General features: G+C 39.3%; 1 protein-coding gene across 1 annotated transcript in view; it reads left to right on the top strand.

Annotated features, from left to right (window-relative positions):
* The window catches only part of Ndg (Nidogen), a 255770-nt gene that overhangs the window by 200579 nt on the left and 35393 nt on the right, over positions 1-19798 (top strand). The window contains exon 17 of the mRNA XM_090370056.1: positions 13548-13719. Within this exon, the coding sequence (XP_090226182.1) occupies positions 13548-13719 (172 nt within the window). The remainder of the gene's footprint in view (positions 1-13547; positions 13720-19798) is intronic.

Here is a 19798-nt window from a genome sequence, read left to right on the forward strand (position 1 = left end):
AAATTCCTGTATATCATTGATAAGACACCATGAGCTACTCTTGCAGCCTGTCTGCACTACTCAGAGAACTTCATATCTGCCTGCACAATTACCCCAGGTCCTTTTCATTCTCTACCACTGTCAGTGTAGTACCACAGAGTTAATACGTTGCTCTGGGGTTGTTGTTTCCCATATGTAGTACTTTACTTTTCTCAATGTTAAACTTCATTTGCCACCTCTCAGCCCATCTGCTCAACCTTTCCAGAGCCTGTTGCAGCAGCATAGCATATTGTATTGTCTGCAAACTTGGACATTAAGCTTGATATACCATCATCAATATTATTTATAAATACAGAAAACAACAATGGACCCAACACTGAACCCTGAGGGACTCCACTAATAACATTAGTCCACGATGAGCAGTGTCCATTAATTACTACCCTCTGTCTTCTGCCACTCAACCATCCCTTTATCCATAGCAACAATTTGCCACCAATGCCACACTGCTCCAATTTGTGCAGCAGTCTTCCATGTGCAACAGTATCAAAAGCCTTTCTAAGATCCAAATATATAATATCAAAGTTATTCCCTGCATCCAATTCTTTTGTGACTACATCATAGTATCCAATCAAATTGGTCAGGCAAGACCTTCCCTTAACAAAACCATGCTGTGTCTGAGTTATAAGTGAATTCTTGTCAAGATGATCCTGCAGTGCTTCTTTAACCAGTGCTTCCATTAATTTTCCTGGAACAGAAGTTAACTCACAGGTCTATAATTACTTGTGTCAGCCTTTGTGAATTGGGGTTACATTTGCACATCTCCAGTCTGTGGGTACCTCCCCTGAATCCAAGGAAGCTCTCATAATTATCGCTTACGGATTGCTTGCTGACCGGGCTAGCCGGGTGGGTAAAGTGCCTGCCTGGCAACCCAAAGGTCGCGGGTTCGATTCCCGCCTTGGGCTTGGATCAAAGTACTGCAAAAACCTTGGGAGGTGCATTATAGCCACAGAAGCCTATGCGCCAACCACTACCAATAAAAAAAAAAAAAAAAAAAAAAAATTGCTTACTTCCTTTGCTGCCTCCTTTAATATAACTGGATAGATGCCATCCACCCCAGTTGCCTTTCTTTTATTTATCTTCAACAATTTCTCCTCCACTTTACTCTCAATTATTGCAAAATCATCTAGCTCACTGCCAGTGTTTACTTCATCTATGGCATTCCCCTTCCTGAATAACTTCTCATGTTAGAATGTAGATGCAAAATATTGATTTAGTTTGTTAGCTATCTGAGCAGGATCATGAACAGTTGAACCATCGATATCAAGTGGACCAATCTGATTCATCCCCTTCCTTCTAGAGTTTACATAAGTAAAGAACTCCTTGCTGTTTTTCTTTGCATCCCTTGCCAAAGATTTCTCGTAATCTGCCTTCGCCTGTCTAACCTCCTTTGTAACTTGGTTACAGATCAACTTATATCTATCATAGGCTTCTGTGTCACATGTTAATTTATATGTATCCCATGCATTTTTCTCCTCTGCCATATGTCTCATTAGTTCATCTGACATCCATTTAGGCCTGAACCTTGAACAATATTTCTTAGTTGGTATGTAAAGCCTAGTAGCTTCCAAGATAAGTTCTTTGAATGCTTCCCATTTTGAGTTTGCTGTTGGTAACATCATCAGTTGGTCCCACTGTATAGAATTTAAATACTGTCTCAGACCATCGTAGTTGCCCTTACGAAAGCAATAACCCTTCCTTTTACCCCTGATGGTAGTTACCTCCTTGAGTAAATCCCACTTCACCACACTGTGATCACTGCCACCTAGTGGTTCCTGTATCTGCAGATTCTTAATACATGAAGAATCACTACTGATAATCAAATCAAGAGTATTGCTCCCTCTAGTTGCCTACCGAACATGCTGATTTAGAAAACAATCATCCGATAAATCCACAAAAGCTTTGCTAGTGTGTGAGTGACCAACCCACAAATTCCAGTCAATATCTGGGAAATTAAAATCCCCCATTATAAGACTCTCTGATTTACTGGCCCACTCTATTTCCCTGTACAGTTTCTTATTATACTCATCAGAGTCATTAGGCCTATAGCACACTCCTACTCTCAATTTTGATCTCCCAATGCTTAAGTCACACCAAACTGACTCGACACTGCACTGTCCAGCGATGTCGACTGGCTTCACTTCCTTGGATTTTATGTGTTTCTTAACTAATAGCATAACCCCTCCTCCCTTCCTATCCTGTCTATCCTTTCTGTAGACGTTGTACTCCCCAAATTCCAGTTCTGCATTACTTATATCTGTGTGACACCACGTCTCTGATATCCCAACAATATTCACCTTTGATGCTTTGAGCAATATCTCAAATTCATCAAATTTATATATAGAAATTTTATATACAAATTTATATATTTATATTTATATATAGGAATTTTGCTAGGAGGGACAGGGAGATGATTATCCCATTGTACAAGGCAATGGTCAGGCAACACCTAAAGTACTGCGTACAGGTCTGGAGACCTCATTTTAGGAAGGATGTAGAGTTGCTAGAACGAGTACAAAGAAGGGCAACAAGATTGGTGAGGAGGACAAATGGGTGCTCTTACCAAGAAAGGCTTAAGTTCTGCAAATTGCAGCCTGGAGAGTAGGCACCTGTGAGGTGATCTGATTGAGGTGTATAAGGCCTTGAATCAGTTGAGCAAGCTGAATGCTGATGGGATTCTTCCTCTTGCTCAGATTAAGAACCTGATGGGTAATCGATTCGAAATGAGGAAAGACAGTTGTAGAATGGATGTGTGGAAGTTGATAGCCTAAATAAATTTAAGGCTGAGCTGGACAGGCATTTGGAACGAATGGCGGGGTGAAATGGGAGTTTTTTTTTTTTTTAGCTGATGCTGCATAAGCTTCCCTTCTTGCATCGTGTGCCTCTGCTAATGCTAAAATTTGAAGTGCACTTACCATATTTCCCCGTGTATAAGATGCACCTTAATTTTGGGCCGCAAAATTTGAAAAAGAATGTATTACATAAAGTTATTGAACTCAAGTTTTATTCATCATAAAATTCATACAACTCCTCATCACTGTCAAAACTCCCATCCATTAGCTTGTCCTCCTCTGTGTCTGATGACGAATCACTGTCTTCATATATTGCCTCGTCCTCAGTTCCATCCATGGCATTTGAAATGCTGAACTTCTTAAATGACTTGACAACGATCTCAATCGTGATATTATCCCAGGATCTTTTCACCCAGGTACAAACTTCTCCTATAGTTGGTTTCTTCACTCTTCCTACTGGTGTCAAATTGTCCCCAGAAGACTTCACCATTAGTTCCATTTGTCTCTCATGGCAGCTTTGAAGGGTTTGTTAATACTGACATCAAGTGGTTGGAGCTGGGATGTCAAGCCTCCAGGTATGATGGCAAGTTTTGTTTTTTGCTCTGTAGCAATCATCTTTTTAGTGTTTTTTGTTGTGTGCCCTCAACTGATCAAGCACCAATAGGGCAGGTTTGCGTAAGAGCCCACCTGGTCTCCTGCTTCAAACTTTCTGAAACCAGATCTTCATCCCATCCTGATCCATCTAACTCTTGTCATGAACGTGGACAATCACTCCTCGAGGAATGTCTTCTTTTGGCATTGTATTGCATTTGAAAATCAGCATAGGAGGCAGCATGGTTCCGTCGCCCCCAACAAGCTAGAACAACTGTATAATGGCTCTTTTCATGTTCACTTGTCTTCACAGTTACAGTTTTGACCCCCTTCTTATCAACAATTTTGTTACTTGGGACATCAAATTGAAGGGGGACTTTGTCCATATTTGCAATCTGTCCCAACTCAAACTGATGTGTCTTCTGACATTGAATGACAAAACGATGAAATTCAAGGACCTTCTGCTCATAGCTTTCAGGAATCTTTTGGGCAAGTCTGGTGCGTGTACGCATTCTTAGTCCATTCCGTTTCATGAACCTGAAGCACCAATTGTGTCCTCCTTTGAAATCAGTAACTTCTTTTTCATCAGCAATTCTTCTTGCTTCATGCTGAACCATCTTTGTGGACACAGGAATTCCAATTGCCCTTTGCTCTTCAATTCTCTCTCTCTAAATCAGGCCATTTTGCTGACTTGCCTCTCATGGCCTTCTTCTGCCGTGACGTTTTCAGTAGGGTTTCTTCTACTTCCCGTAGCCAGTCTTGGATTGTTTTCTCAGTTGGAGGAGGACCAAACTTACGTTCAGCAGCACGATTTCCATTCACTTTTGCAAACTGGATCACTTTTAACTTTAATTCAGCACGAAAATCTTTTCTGAGCCATTTCTGGGCAGAACTTGGCAAAACGTAACCTGATATACCGGTAACAAGTGCGAAACAATGAGCGCAAAGACAACAAGCGCGAAAAAGTGGGAAATGCAAGTAAAAAAATCTACAACCACTGTATAAGACGCACCCAGTTTTTAGACCCCAATTTTTTCGAAAAAGGGTGCGTCTTATACATGGGGAAATACATTTTAAAAGTGCTTCTTTGTGTGTTCCAAATGTAGTTTAATTTGTATTTCTGTTTAGCATTAGCATTAGTAGAGGCATTTGATGCAAGAAAGCAAGCTTATGCAGCATCAGCCAAAAAAAAAAAAAAAAACCCACTTCCACTTCACCCCTCTGTTCGTTCAAAATACCTGTCCAGCTGAGCCTTAAACTTATTTAGGCTATCAACCTCCACCACAAGGGATGGCAGTCTGTTCCACCAACCAACCACCCGCTGGCTAAAGGCAAATTTCCGCACGTCTATCCTACATCTGTCTTTCCTCAATTTGAATTTATGCCCTCTCAGGTGATTTTTCTGGGCTAGAGGAAGAATCCCATCAGCATTGAGCATGCTTAAACCATTCAAGGCTTTATACACCTCTATCAGATCACCTCGCTGGTGCCTAGTCTCCAGACACTGTAATTTGCAAAACTTAAGCCTTTCTTCGTAAGAGCACCCCTTTGTTCCATTCACTAATCTTGTTGCCCTTCTCTGTACTCGTTCCAGCAGCTCTACATCCTTCTTGAAATGAGGCCTCCAGACCTGTATACAGTACTCTAGGTGTGGCCTGACCATTGCCATATACAATGGAATAATCACCTCCTTATCCCTGCTGGAAAAATTCCTGTATATCATTGACAATACTCCATGAGCTACTCTTGCAGCCCGTCTGCACTGTCCGGGAGAACTTCATATCTGCCTGCACAATCACCCCCAAGTTCCTTTCATTCTCTACCACTGTCAGTGTAGTACCACAGAGTTGATAGGTTGCTCTGGGGTTGCTGTTTCCCATGTGTAGTACTTTACATTTGTCAATGTTAAACTTCATTTGCCACCTCTCAGCCCATCTGCTCAACCTTTCCAGATCCTGTTGCAGCAGCATAGTGTCAGTAGTGTCCTTGACAACCCTGCCAACCTTTGTATCATCTGCAAACTTGAACATTAAGCTTGATATACCATCATCAATATCATTTATAAATACAGAAAACAATAATGGACCCAACACTGAGCCCTGAGGGACTCCACTAATAACATTAGTCCACGATGAGCAGTGTCCATTGATTACCACTATCTGTCTTCTCCCCCTCAACCATCCCTTTATCCATAGCAGCAATTTGCCTCCAATGTCACATTGCTCCAATTTGTGTAGCAGTCTTCCATGTGCAACAGTATCAAAAGCCTTTCTAAGATCCAAGTATATAATATCAAAGTTATTCCCTGCATCCAGTTCTTTTGTGACTGCATCATAGTATCCAATCAAGTTGGTCAGGCAAGACTTCCCCTTAACAAAACCATGCTGTGTCTGAGCTATAACTGAAGTCTTGTCTAAATGATCCTGCAGTGCTTCTTTAACCAGTGCCTCCATTAATTTTCCTGGAACAGAAGTTAAGCTCACAGGTCTATAATTACTTGTGTCAGCCTTTGATCCTCCTTTGTGAATTGGGGTCACATTTGCACATTTCCAGTCTATGGGTACCTCTCCTGAGTCCAAGGAAGCTCTCATAATTATGGCTAAGGGTTTGCTTACTTCCTTTGCTGCCTCCTTTAATATAACTGGATAGATCCCATCCACCCCGGGTGCCTTTCTTGTGTTTATCTTCAACAGTTTCTCCTCCACTTTACTCCCAGTTATTTCAAGATTCTGTAGCTTACTGCTAGAGTTGAATACACCTCTGGCATTCCCCTTGCTGAATAACTCCTCATGTGTGAATGTCGATGCAAAATATTCATTTAGTTTGTTAGCTACCTGAGCAGGATCATCAACAGTTGACCCATCAATATCAAGTGGACCAATCTGATTCATCCCCTTCCTTCTAGAGTTTACATAAGTAAAGAACTCTTTGCTGTTTTTCTTTGCATCCCTTGCCAAGGATTTCTCGTAATCTGCCTTCGCCTGCCTAACCTCCTTTGTAGCTTGGTTGCATATCAACTTGTATCTATCATAGGCTTCTGTGTCATGTGTTAATTTGTAAGTATCCCATGCATTTTTCTTCTCTGCCATATGCCTCATTAGTTCATCTGACATCCATTTTGGCCTAAACCTTGAACAATATTTCTTAGTAGGTATGTAAAGCCTAGTAGCTTCCAAGATAAGTTCTTTGAATGCTTCCCATTTTGAATTTGCTGTTGGTAACATCATCAGTTGGTCCCACTGTATAGAATTTAAATACTGTCTCAGTCCATCGTAGTTGCCTTTACGGAAGCAATAACCCTTCCCTTTACCCCTAATGGTAGTTACCTCTTTCAGTAACTCCCACTTCAGCACACTGTGATCACTGCCACCTAGTGGTTCATTTATCTGCAGATTCTTAATGCATGAAGAATCACTGCTGATAATCAAATCAAGAGTATTACTCCCTCTAGTTGCCTCCCGAACATGCTGATGTAGAAAACAATCATCCAATAAATCCACAAAAGCCCTGCTAGTGTGTGAGTAACCAGCCCCCAAATTCCAGTCAATATCTGGGAAATTAAAATCTCCCATTATAAGACTCTCTGATTTACTGGCCCACTCTATTTCCCTGTACAGTTCCTTATTATACTCATCAGAGTCATTAGGCCTATAGCACACTCCTACTCTCAATTTTGATCTCCCAATGCTTATGTCACACCAAACTGACTCAACACTGCACTGTCCAGCGATGTCGACTGGCTTCACTTCCTTGGTTTTTATGTGTTTCTTAACTAATAGCATAACCCCTCCCCACTTCCTATCCTGTCTATCCTTTCTGTAGACGTTGTACTCCCCAAATTGCAGTTCTGCATCCCTTATATCTGTGTGACACCACGTCTCTGATATCCCAACAATATCTGCCTTTGATGTTTTGAGCAATATCTCAAATTCATGAAATTTATTTACTAAACTCCTAGCATTGGTGTACACGCAAGTGTACACCAATTTCTATTATAGAAACAGGTGCAATTTCTGCTATGTTATAGATTTATGTTATAGAAACAGGTGCAATTTCTGCACCTGTTTCTATTCTTAGCTACCCTAACACAACCCATGTGTTTACTTGTACCGCAATGGCTCCCAGCAGTCTCTGAAATACCATGCATCTTGTTTTTCAGGCTTCTGCTCATTCTAATAGAAGCAGTGCAAGAATCTCTTTCACCTCTGCCAGTGGCTACTGTCAATCTATTGGTCTTTGTCTCCCCCCAAGCTAGCAGTTTTCCGACCCACCTAACACTGCCTCGATAGCATCAGCAAATATTCTTGCACCCTTTCTATTTAAGTGTATCCCATCCCTGTAGAAGCAATCTCTCCTGTTAACAAGTACAGTCCAGGCTGAAAAAAATTCTACCCCTTGAGCCTTGCACAATCTTTCCAGGGCCGAATTGATCGACAAGGCTCTCATCATATACTCCCTCCTATCGTGTCTGGGCAGAATTGCAGACACTTTCAAATTCAACCCTAATTCTCGGCTTTTGTTCAACAGTGACCTGTACTTGTTAAGTAATTCTGCCGGTCTCCTACTCTTAATATTATTAGTGCCAACGTGTACAACTATATCACCTTTAGTGCCCTTAAAAGATGATATTCGCTCTACAACATCATCAACCTTTGCCCCTGGCAGACATACCCTGGTCCTGTTCCACCTATCTTTTTTACAAAGCATGTTCCCCGTTTCCCTGACAATAGAGTCACCAACAACTACTAGTTCCTTCGGGACCAGCGCATTCTGCCTTGGGGGGTTGTCTCTGTGTCACGCGATGCCCAAGTGCAAGCTCTGGCGTTGATGTGGGCAGCTGAGAGCTTGATGGGCCCCTCAATTTAGTTTCTTCGAGGGCATCCACCCTGTCCTTCAAGCTCTCATATAGGCCCACAAGAATGCCGAGTTGTTGTCTGATATCGATACACTCCTTGCATCGCGCACACACAAAGACATCCCCCTTGGCAGTATCATGTCCCGTACCCGATTGCTCTGCAAACATCAAGCAAACAGTGCATTTTATAAGGCTGTGAGTCAGAGGACAACTGCCCCCCCTCAGTTCTGCTCTGAGCCACAGCGCTTCCATTAGCTTGAGCCTTTTGCTTTGCTGCTCTGGTCTGAGTCGTGATTCTATTAATTTATTAATTAATTATAAATAATTATAGGGTTTTATTGTGTGAAGCTTATTAACTTTCTAAATACAAGTAAGCAAGCACTTTATGATGTCTCCTGAAATTATTGCTTTAATCTTATTAAAAGGAAGTTTCATCTTTCAATATACTTAGTAAATTTTATTATAGTATTAAATATTAATATCAGTGAAGTAAATGAAATTTTTAGTTTCCATATTTTTACAAGGGGAGAAAAATAATTACTTTTATTAGTCATTTGATATGTGAGTGTAATTGTTTCTTTATAAAATATTAATGTAGTGAAGGGTAATTCTCAAAAATCTTTTACAAAATATCCTCATTTCAGTTAATTCTCTATACATGCATTACTAGTTTGGACTATTCTGTCTGTTGAATTTATTGATGTAGCAGTATCTTTTATGGATTTTTGTGTAGACTCTCAGGGAAGGAGCTATCAGCCATATGTTTTCTTTTATCTTGGGGGAATATCAGAGGAAGAGATCCCAAGCTTTAAGTCATAGGAGGAATGACAGATCTAGCATTCAATACTTCATGGATTGTCAGATTACTATGAGAAGTTTCACTATCCTTCATACATGAACATATAAGTTAATTTAATCTGCCTTCTCTCCACAGGGGATAAAATCTCCTATTGGAAATTCTGGGGAGGGAAATCATGAAAATCATGAGAGGGTTAAGAAATTCCTCCAGTTTTCGACCATAATAAACAAAACCTTTTTTCAAATGGCTAAAATATATTTCTGACCATTTATTAAACCTTTCACTGAGAGAATTTATAAGTTTCTAGCATTAGCATTAGTAGAGGCATATGAAGCAAGAAAGCAAGCTTTATATAGCATCATCCAAAAAAAAAAAAATCCTTCCCATTTCACCCATCCATTCACTCCAAAAGTTTGTCTAGTTCAGCCTTGAATTTATTTTAAGCTGTCAACTTCCACAACAACAGATAGAAGCTTGTTCCAGCAATCAACAACCGATGGCTAAAGGCAAATTTTCACATCTATTCTACAACTGTCTTTCCTCAATTTGAATTTGTCCCCTCAGGTTCAGAATCTGAGCAAGAGGAATAATCCCATCAGCATTGAGTTTGCTCAAACCATTGAAGGCCTTATACACCTCAATCAGATCACCTTGCAGGTGCCTAGTCTCCAGATGCTGCAATCTGCAGAACTTAAGCCTATCCTGGTAACAGCAACCCTTTGTTCCACTCACTAATCTCATTGCCCTTCTCTGTACTCATTCTAGTAGCTCAACATCTTTCCTAAAATGAGGTCTCCAGATCTGTATGCAGTACTCAAAGTGTGTCCTGGCATTGCCTTATACAAGGTGATAATCGCCTCCTTATCCCTCTAGCAAAATTCCTATATATCATTGACAAGACCCCATGAGCTACTCTTGCAGCCTGTCTGCACTGCTCAGAAAACTTCATATTTGACTGTACTGGTATCCCCAGGTCTTTTTCATTCTCCATTTTTTCATTTTTTATAGTACCGCACAGTTGGTATGTTACTCTGGGATTACTGCTACCCATATGCAGTACTTTGTATTTGTTAATGTTAAAATTCAGTTGCCACCTCTCAGCTTTTCTAGATTGTGTTGCAGTAATGTACCATCCTTACTCTCATTAATAACCCTACCAACCTTCATATGATCTGCAAACTTGGACATTAAGCCTGATATACCTTCATCAATATCATTGGTAAATACAGAAAACAACAATGGGCCCAACATGGACCCCTGGAGAACTCCACTAATAATATTAGTTCATCAAGAGCAGTGTCCATTGATTACCACTCTGTCTTCTCCCACTCAACTATCCTTTTATCCATTGTAGCAACTTACCTTTAATGCCATAATTATAATTTCCACATAGATATTCTTTTTGAATAGGTCTCAAATTTGTGCATTCACTCATCAGCCATCCCACATACAACCTAATATCAATCTGATAAAACTTGTTTAAGCTCTGAGGTGGTCTACATTAATCACAGTTTACAAGGTACTTTTGATATTATACTGACACTACTGCCAAGACCAGTAGCATATGGGTATCCTCCACCTTCCCAATCTCCATGAAATGAGATCCCGAATCAGATAATGAAGTGTTTGTGAATATAAGGATACTATCATATTAGTATATGAATGATAACCTCTGGGGTCATGTCCAATTTGTTGATTTTTATGTATTCATGTAGAGTGGGATGCAAACATAAAAATTGCTTTCAAAAGGAATATCTATGTGAAACTTTTCATGTAATTTTACAGGAAAAAAATTCTGTGATAGAATAAAAAAATAATAATAAAATTTATAGGGAAGAAAATCAAAGAGTAAAAGCTGATGTATAGTATCATCAGCTATTTTCAATCCATTGCAGGATGAAGGCCTCTCCAGCAACTTTCCAGTTCCTTCTGTTTGTGCAATGGCCATCCATTTACAACCCACAAACTCATGAATTTCATCTGTCCATCTCCGTCGTTGTCTTCCAGGTTTTCATCTAGCTCCTCTTGGGGGTACCATTCTGTTATTCTCTTAGTCCATCTGTCATCATGTCTTCGAGCTATGTCCTGCCCAAGACCATTTTAGTTCTTTAGTTTTGATAAGAATGTCCTTTACTTGAGTTTGCTGCCTAATCCATGTGTTTCTCTTCTTATCTAACAGTCTGATTCCCAATATAATTTGTTCCAGTCTTCTTCGCTGTGTAGTTCTCAGCTTCTCTTCCATTCTTTTGGTGAGTGCCCAAGTTTCACTTCCATAAGTCATGTATACCCACCATATTATACATATACATTGGTAGTATGCATTGGTTCATTATTTTATTTCAGACAAATTGGGATATTGCTCCTCATTCAGGAAATATAGTCATTCAGGAAATAAAGAATGTCCTTTACTTGAGTTTGCTGCCTAATCCATGTGTTTCTCTTCTTATCTAACAGTCTGATTCCCAATATAATTTGTTCCAGTCTTCTTCGCTGTGTAGTTCTCAGCTTCTCTTCCATTCTTTTGGTGAGTGCCCAAGTTTCACTTCCATAAGTCATGTATACCCACCATATTATACATATACATTGGTAGTATGCATTGGTTCATTATTTTATTTCAGACAAATTGGGATATTGCTCCTCATTCAGGAAATATAGTCACATACTATATTTCCTGAATGCTATCCATCCAAAATTTATTCTTCTCTTGACTTCCAGCCATTTATCACTATTACAGCTGATGACTTGTCTCAGATAAGTATATGACTCCACCTTTTCAATTACTGCTCCTTCAATTATTATATCCCTTTCTATGGCATACTTGTTCATCATTACTTTTGTTTTAGCCATATTCATCTTTAGTCCAAAATCCTTACTAACTCTGCATAACTGATTAAGATTTTCTTCTAATTCTTTGGGGTTGTAGCTTATGACCACAATGTCATCTGCAAAACGTAAATGGTTTAGGTATTCTCCATTCACATTGACTCCTTTCTGCGACCAGTCTAATCTTCTGAAAGCTTCAAGGGCAGCAGTAAACAATTTCGGAGATATTGTGTCTCCTTGTCGAACTCCTTTCTCAATTTTAAATTTGCTATTGTCTTTGTCTAGTCTAATAAAGGAGATAGTGTTCTCATATATTTTCTTCAGAATCATAATATATGGGGTATCTATGCCTTGTCTTTCCAGTGCCCAAAACATTGCCTTATGCTGTATGGAGTCAAATGCCTTTTCATAATCCACAAATGCCAGGGATAATGGTGTTTTATATTCATTTGCTTTCTCCATTACCTGTGATATTACATGAAGGTGATCCATAGTTGAGAATCCTGTCCTAAAGCCTGCTTGCTCTTTCGATTGATTCTCATCAAGTATTCTTTCTAATCTTGATAGTAATGGCCCTTGTGAACAACTTGTAGATGTGGGATAACAAGCTAATTGGTCTATAATTTCCAATTTCTGATTTCTCTCCTTTCTTATGCAGCAAAACTATGATTGCATTATTCCACTCCTTAGACATTACACCTTTTATAATGCATTTTGTCAAGAGTCTTGCCAGTTTTTGTGCCATGTCTCTTCCTCCCAATTTTAAGAACTCTACAGTAACTTCATCTTCTCCCGGGGCTTTCTAATTCTTCATTTTCTTCAATGAATGTTCTACTTCATTAGGAAGGATATCAGGTATGTCATATGTGTTACTAATTTGCAATCCATCTTCCCCACTGCTGGCATCATTGTCTCGCTCCTTGTATAATTCTCTATAGTAGTCCTCTCCTATTTGAATCATGCCTTCTCTGCTATTTATGAGCACACCATTGCTATTCTTCAGTTTCAGTATCATTTGTCTTTCTGTATTTCTGCTCATGGCTGCTGATTTAAGTCCTTTGTTTTCCCTTAATGCTTGTTCAACTTTTCTTGTGTTAAATCTTCTTATGTCCTCTCTGAGTCTCTTTCTAATGGCTTTGCATAACTCAGTATACTCAATTTTCTCCTTGCCAGGTTAAGCTTTATCTTGCTCTTCATTTGTCATCTTCGGTTCATCATGACATGTGTTTCTTGACTAATTTTTTCTTCTTTGGATTTCTTTTTACCTATAGGTTTCTTGGGCTTTATCACTTTCAGAAAGTTGTAATATTTCTTGTCGATATCTTGGTCCTGAGCTGTCTGCAGAAGCTCAAACTTGTTCTTAAGTTCCAGTGCATACTGCTTTTTCTCCTCTTCTGTTATCTCAAAGACCTTTGTATTATTTACTCGTGTTAGTTTTTTCCTTTCTTTTCTTATGATGTATAGTATACTGCAATATAACTGTGATTGCCAATATTCAAGGAAATGAAGTCTACAGGTAAAAAATTTTATTCCATTTGTGAAATGTATGCAGTCAAAGACAGTTTTATGTCCATGGAAAAAAAAAAGTTTAAAACTGCTGCTTATAAAAAAAAAAAATTTTCTTAGACTGGACATAAATTACATTTTCTAGATACCAAATCTCCTGAAGGTATAGCTGTTGATTGGGTCAGCAGAAATATATATTGGACAGACTCGGGTAAAGACACCATTGAAGTAGCAAAGCTGGAAAGTATGGAAAGAAAAGTACTGATCACAGAAGGGCTTGAAAATCCTCGTGGAATAGCTGTGCACCCAGGGAAAGGGTAAGTAGTTAGAATATTGTATGAGACAATCACAGGTGCAACTTATATTTTTGTGGGTGGCTCAAAAATTCAAAAGATGTTCTGGAATATGAGGATAATTCAAGATTGACCTGGACTTTTGTTTGTTCGTTTTTTTTTGTTTTTTTTTTAATTATAAAAACACACATACAAACTTATTTTTTCTAGGTATTATCCCTCTACATTGACACTTTTGCCATTGCCATGGTGAGATGCTGATGTCAGCAGCATAGAAAGAATTAGGCTGACTATGTAGAAAATTCGGTACACATTTTGTTATCTAACTTGAATTTCTGCCCTTCCAAGTGCTCCTTCCTTATCACTTGACCCACACAAATGATAATTACTCGGGCTAAATCCAAACTAAGGATGGTGATTCATGATTTCCTAGCCCTAAGTTATCAGTTTTGTCATTGTAAATTCACTATATGTGGATGAGCATGGTGGGAAACCATTAGATGGAATCATTCTGCTGCATTAACATGTAGAAGAAGAATGATTTCTGTTGATAACATTCCAAGAAAAGGCCTTGGAATGCTGCATGTGCATCACTATGAAGCAAGTTGTAATCTTGGGCATCACCTGTTGTAGCAGAAAATTGACAAGACTCAATCATTCTGAATCATAAAAGACACTTGCCATGTTCTCTTGACAGCTAACGGCTGTACTTTGAATTTTTTTTTTTTTTTTTTTTTTTATAGGTAATAGAGATCCTTTGCGCCACCATTCCATACAGGACCTGTTTGATTCTGAAATGAAGTTATGTGCCCGCATCTCATCATCATTTGCTGCAGAAATGTGTTTTCCTCCAGTTCAAATTGATTCAGATGTTCTGCTGAGACAGAAACTATTCTGTTTTCTAGTTGAACGTTGGCATCTTTTGGATTCACTGTGTGCAATCAATCTTGCCCATTAATAATTTTTTATACACTTCCAATAGTTTTGATGCACAACTGTGCACATTTTTGATTCAATATCGTGCATAGTAATTGTATTTTTTCAAAATCCACTCCTTGATGCATATGTTTAACAACTTTTTCATGACCTTTGCTAAACTTATTGCAGTAATCATGCACACTTGCACATGATAGGAGCTCTTTTCCCATATTGTGTACTTAATTTGGAGAATTTCGGTTAGTTGCACTTTTTATTTTAACTGAAATCTGATAATTTAGCACAGCTCTACACTTGGAGTAACATACTATGACACTAACTTGTACTATAAGTATAGTGTGCATATATGCATGGCTATATGTCAGGGACTGAGCAGTGGTTCCACCATCTAGTTTACAAAGAGTTTTTTTTTTTAATGCATTCTTTTTAAAAAAAACCTCCAGGTTAAGCCTAGAAATGGCTGCTTAGTGTTTAATGTATGCTTTTGGGTTCTCTTCCAAACACAATATAATGATAGTAGACCCCAGTTCCCCCCCCTCCACCTGTTGTGAGATTTTTCAATATAATGAGAGTTCTAATATGTGGTCTTTCCCAATGTTTTTTTATATACAAGGGGTGATCATTTAATCCACAGATTGGTGCAAGATTTTATGTTTACCACACAAACCTTCCATAACTGCTGCTAGAGATGCTCTCCCTGATCGCTACTGTGCAGACTGTGTGCGTATGCCAGTACTTGTTGAGCTAGTGTTGCGCGAAGAGTTTTTTAATCCACTTGTCACTGATGATTGTTTTGAAGCAAATATCATGTTGAACAGCAATATGTGATTCGTTATTATGTCAGATGGGGCTTAAATACATCCCATATTGTATTTAATTTTTAGTTAGTTAGAGATTAATGAAGCATATGGGTAATGAGTGACTTGGTAGGATGGCCATATTCCAGTGTGACCAAACTTTCTGGTATGAAGTGGTTTCTCCATCAAGACAGTGCCAGGCCCCATCGGCTAACATTGTGCAGGCAGTGCACAATGTTAGCAGAACCTCGGCACCTACGGCATCACTGACATAGGTGCCGAGGTTCTGCCACATCCCTGGACTTGGCCCAGTGTGATTTCTTCCTGTTTCCATGTCTGAAAAGCAAGCTTTTCGCATCTGACACAACAATGCTTGCAGAGCCACAATGGAAGCACTTCACAGTCTTTTGAAAAATGGCTTGCAAGAAGCATTTAATGTATGGATACAATGGTGGCAAAAGTGTGTAAAGTTCAAGAGAGAGTATTTCAAGAAGGAGAAATCCACAGAAGATTCAATTAAGAGATGATGACAATTAAGATAAGATCTTGCACCAGTCTGCAAATTAAATGATCACCCCTTGTAATTGATCTTTCAATCATTGTAGATTTTTATCACATTTATTAAGATAAAATATTTTAATGTGCTGAATAAAAATGTTTTGTTTTATCATAACCCTTTTTTTAATTGGATTTTATCATTAATCTCATGCCAGTGTATACAATATTGAAGAGCAGGTAGTAATGAGCGCATGTGCAAGACAATGAAAGATTCTACGAGGAGCATCATCAAACATAAAAACTGCCCCTTTCAAACATTTGATAGGAGCAGTTTTTTCATCAGAACTGTGCACTCCTTTAGAAATACATAGGCATAATTGTAGGAACATTTGGAAGCATCTGCCCAACCAACTCTACTGATCTCAACCTTACTGAATATGAATGGGATTGTTTGAGGAAGACTGCTGAGATTTACCAGTCTTCTGACCATCCCCTAGTCTTTTTCCATCTGTTTCAGCAGTCTACCTAAATCAGGGGCTCACATCTGGTGACTATGGTCTTGGCACACCCAGGGTCCTTAGCTGGATATCATCATTCTTCTCTTTCTTAGTGATTCCTTTCTTTTTTTATGAAAACAACAAACACGAGAGGTATTAGAATCAATAGTACTTAGTACTGTGCTTGGGTTGGAGGATGAGAAGATGAAAGAAGATATTTGTTGACATTACACTTGAACTTCTGTAGACTGTAATTTTCAGGAAATACATATGAAGGGAAGTTGTTCCAGAAAACAGCAGTTGAATGAATAAACGAGGAAGATGAAAAGTTTCTCTGTTAGAGAGGAGTCATAAATTAACCTAACTGCCCTCTTCTGAACAGAATCAAGAGGCCTGAGAGAGGTTTTGAGGGCACCACCCCAGATGTGGGAACAATATTCCATGGTAGGGCAGATTTGCGATTTGTACAGCTGTTTGGAAGAAAAGTAAAGGCGAGAGCGAAAGAGAAAACCAAGTTTTTTAGATGTAGAGGAAGCAATATTTTTAATGTGCTTGTGCCAAGAGAGATATATCATTTTGCCTATAAATCAGAGTGTCACCAAAGATAAGCATAGAAGCAGAAGAATCCTTTTTGCGAGATATCAGAGAAGACTGAGTTTTAGAAGGATTGAAATCAACTAAGTTGTCTTTGCCCCACTGGAGAATTACCTGGAGATAGGAATTGGTAGCAGATTTTCAAGAAGTTGAAGCTGATTGAGCAGGACAAGGTTTCTCAAAATGGAAAGTGGAATGCAATATGCTATCATTGGCAAAACTATGGATAGGATTTCCAGTCAATGGAAGAAGGTCATTAATATACACGAGGAAAAGAGTGAGGAAAAGAACTGAACCTTGGGGGACACCGGCATTAGTGGAGAAGTTAGAGATCCATCACCCTCAGTGAGCGATCAGAGAGAAAACTGGATAACCAATTACTAAAAACAGTTGGTAAACCGTAAGATGGAACTTGTTTAGAAGACCTTTAAGTCAAACGCGATCAAAAGCCTTTGAGATGTCAAGAGCAACTGCTTGTGTTTCACCAAACTTTTCCATTGAATTAGTCCATAAATGGATAACATAAGCCAGAATATCACCAGTAGATTGACACTGATGGAATCCATACTGACGATCTTTGATCAGACATAAGGTTTCCAGGTAGTTTAAGAGTTGGTGGTTAATTGATTTCTCCATTACTTTAGAAAGAGTAGAAGTAATTGCAATGGGATGATAATTGGATGGGAGGGATTTGTCACCCTTTTTAGGAACTGGCTGGATATGAGCAAATTTCCAAGCAGAAGGAAAAACACCTTTGGAATAAGAAAGTGAAAAAAAAGGCGGCAAAGAACAGGAGTAAGTTCAGGAGCACAGGTTTTGAGAACAAGTGGAGAAATACCATCAGGACCTGGGGCTTTCTTAGCATCAAGATTCATCAAAATCCTTCTGATATCCTTTTGACGGAAGACCGCAGGAGGCACTGAATGGAGCGTGTTGGGAATGGTGGGAGGTGTTTTACCAAGATCATTAATACATGAGCTGGAAGAAAAATGGGATGCTAGCAGGTCAGCTGTATCCTTGGCTTGAAGTTACAACAGAACCATCTGGTTTGGACAGAGGTGGGAACAGAGATGGACAAAAGTTGGGGCCAATAGTTTTGGCAAGAGACCAGAATGCTCAGCTACCATTAGGGCAAGAAGCAAGTTTTCTACTCTTAGCCTGTTCAAACTCTAGTTTGGACTGATTAATAACTGCTTTAGAATTGTTGTGAACTTTGGTGTAGGCAGAAAATGAAACTGAAGAATTAGAAACAAGCCAATTACGATATGCAACGTTCTTCTCTTGAACAGCCTTAGCACATTTATTAGAAAACCAAGGTTTAGATAAGGGACGAGATTTTAAAGTGCAGTGTGGGATAAAGGATTCCATTCCTGCAAGAATAATTTCACTGACACGATTTGAGCAAACACTGACATCACAAGTTTTGAAACAGTAATCCGACCAAGGAAAAGAAATCTTGCAGGACATCCCATTTTGTATTCTTGTAATACCAAACAATATGAGGTTAGGAATAGCCATGAGATGAAGGTTCCATTGGAGAAGAGACAATCACCAAGTTGTGATCTGAGGTGCCTAAAGGACCTCTAACTTCGACTGTGTACTTAGAAGGGTTGTTTGTGAGAAAAAGATCAGTGAGAAAAAGTGTTGGCTGTATGGTTATTCTTGTAGGTAAATGAACAATCTGTGCAAGGTCATTAGTAATTCAAAAGCCTCAGCATCTCGACCAGCTGGAGTTGTGAACATTAAAATCAACAAGGAAAATTACCTCACTGTTAGGAAAGTTGGACTGGAGAAAGCCAAAGAGCTCCAAGTGATTAGTGGAGTTGGGAGAACGGTAGAGACAACAGATGAATCTGACACAATGAGGTAGAGAGATTTTAAGCCAGAGAAGATCGAAAAGAAGAGATTCCAAATTACCAAGTCTCTGACAGGGAATATCAGAATGGACATGTACAAGTACCACCTATGAGACAAAAGGAATCATACAGTGAATAATTTGGGCAACTGAGATGAACAGTAGTTGAATCAACTAATAACTGAGATTCTGTCAGAAAAAGTACATGGGGTTAGGCAGACTGCAAGTGGAAATGGGCATCATTGAGATTAGAATTCAGACCACGTATATTTGTGAAATAAATTAGGAAGTGTTTGGGAGGTTTATATCTTTTCGCAGATAAGCTTACTCTATTAGTTTGACAATTCATGGTGTATTCAATAGTAAGAAAAAGTGGGTGGGACATGCTGTATGAAGTAATGAAATTTTTGGATATGGCATACACGTGGTAAGAATATACCCAGATCCTTGACATAACATGGCCTCAACAATGACCCCCGCATGCACACTACTCGGACTCCCTCCAGTCACTATCTGGCAGAGTGGAGGTAGCAAGATTATACACTAGCTGATCTCGGAAGCCTCCTAGAGAGTTACCAATAGGTTCGGTCCGGTGTACTAACTAGCGGCTGGCCTGCGAACACCATTTTAGAGCTGTACCCTCAAAATGTAAGGAAGATTGGATCTCGCCACGATGTTTATCATAACCTCAAAAGTCATCAATCATACTGCATGATGGAAGAGATGGGGAAGGGTTGACTGGAACTTAGCTCTGGCGACTAAACATGGTTCCACCACTTCAAGCTTCCAATAAGCATAGTGGTGGTATTGCACCAGTTGATGAGTCATCTACCACTTAGTACTTCCTGGTAACACAGAGGGGCGGCATTCCTCCATGTGGTGTGGGTGCCACACCTTGACCGCTGCTTACGTTGGTTCACACCTGG

This window comes from Mastigoproctus giganteus, chromosome 3, assembly GCF_048544385.1.
Source record: "Mastigoproctus giganteus isolate SK-2022 chromosome 3, ASM4854438v1, whole genome shotgun sequence".
NCBI lineage: Eukaryota > Metazoa > Arthropoda > Arachnida > Uropygi > Thelyphonidae > Mastigoproctus > Mastigoproctus giganteus.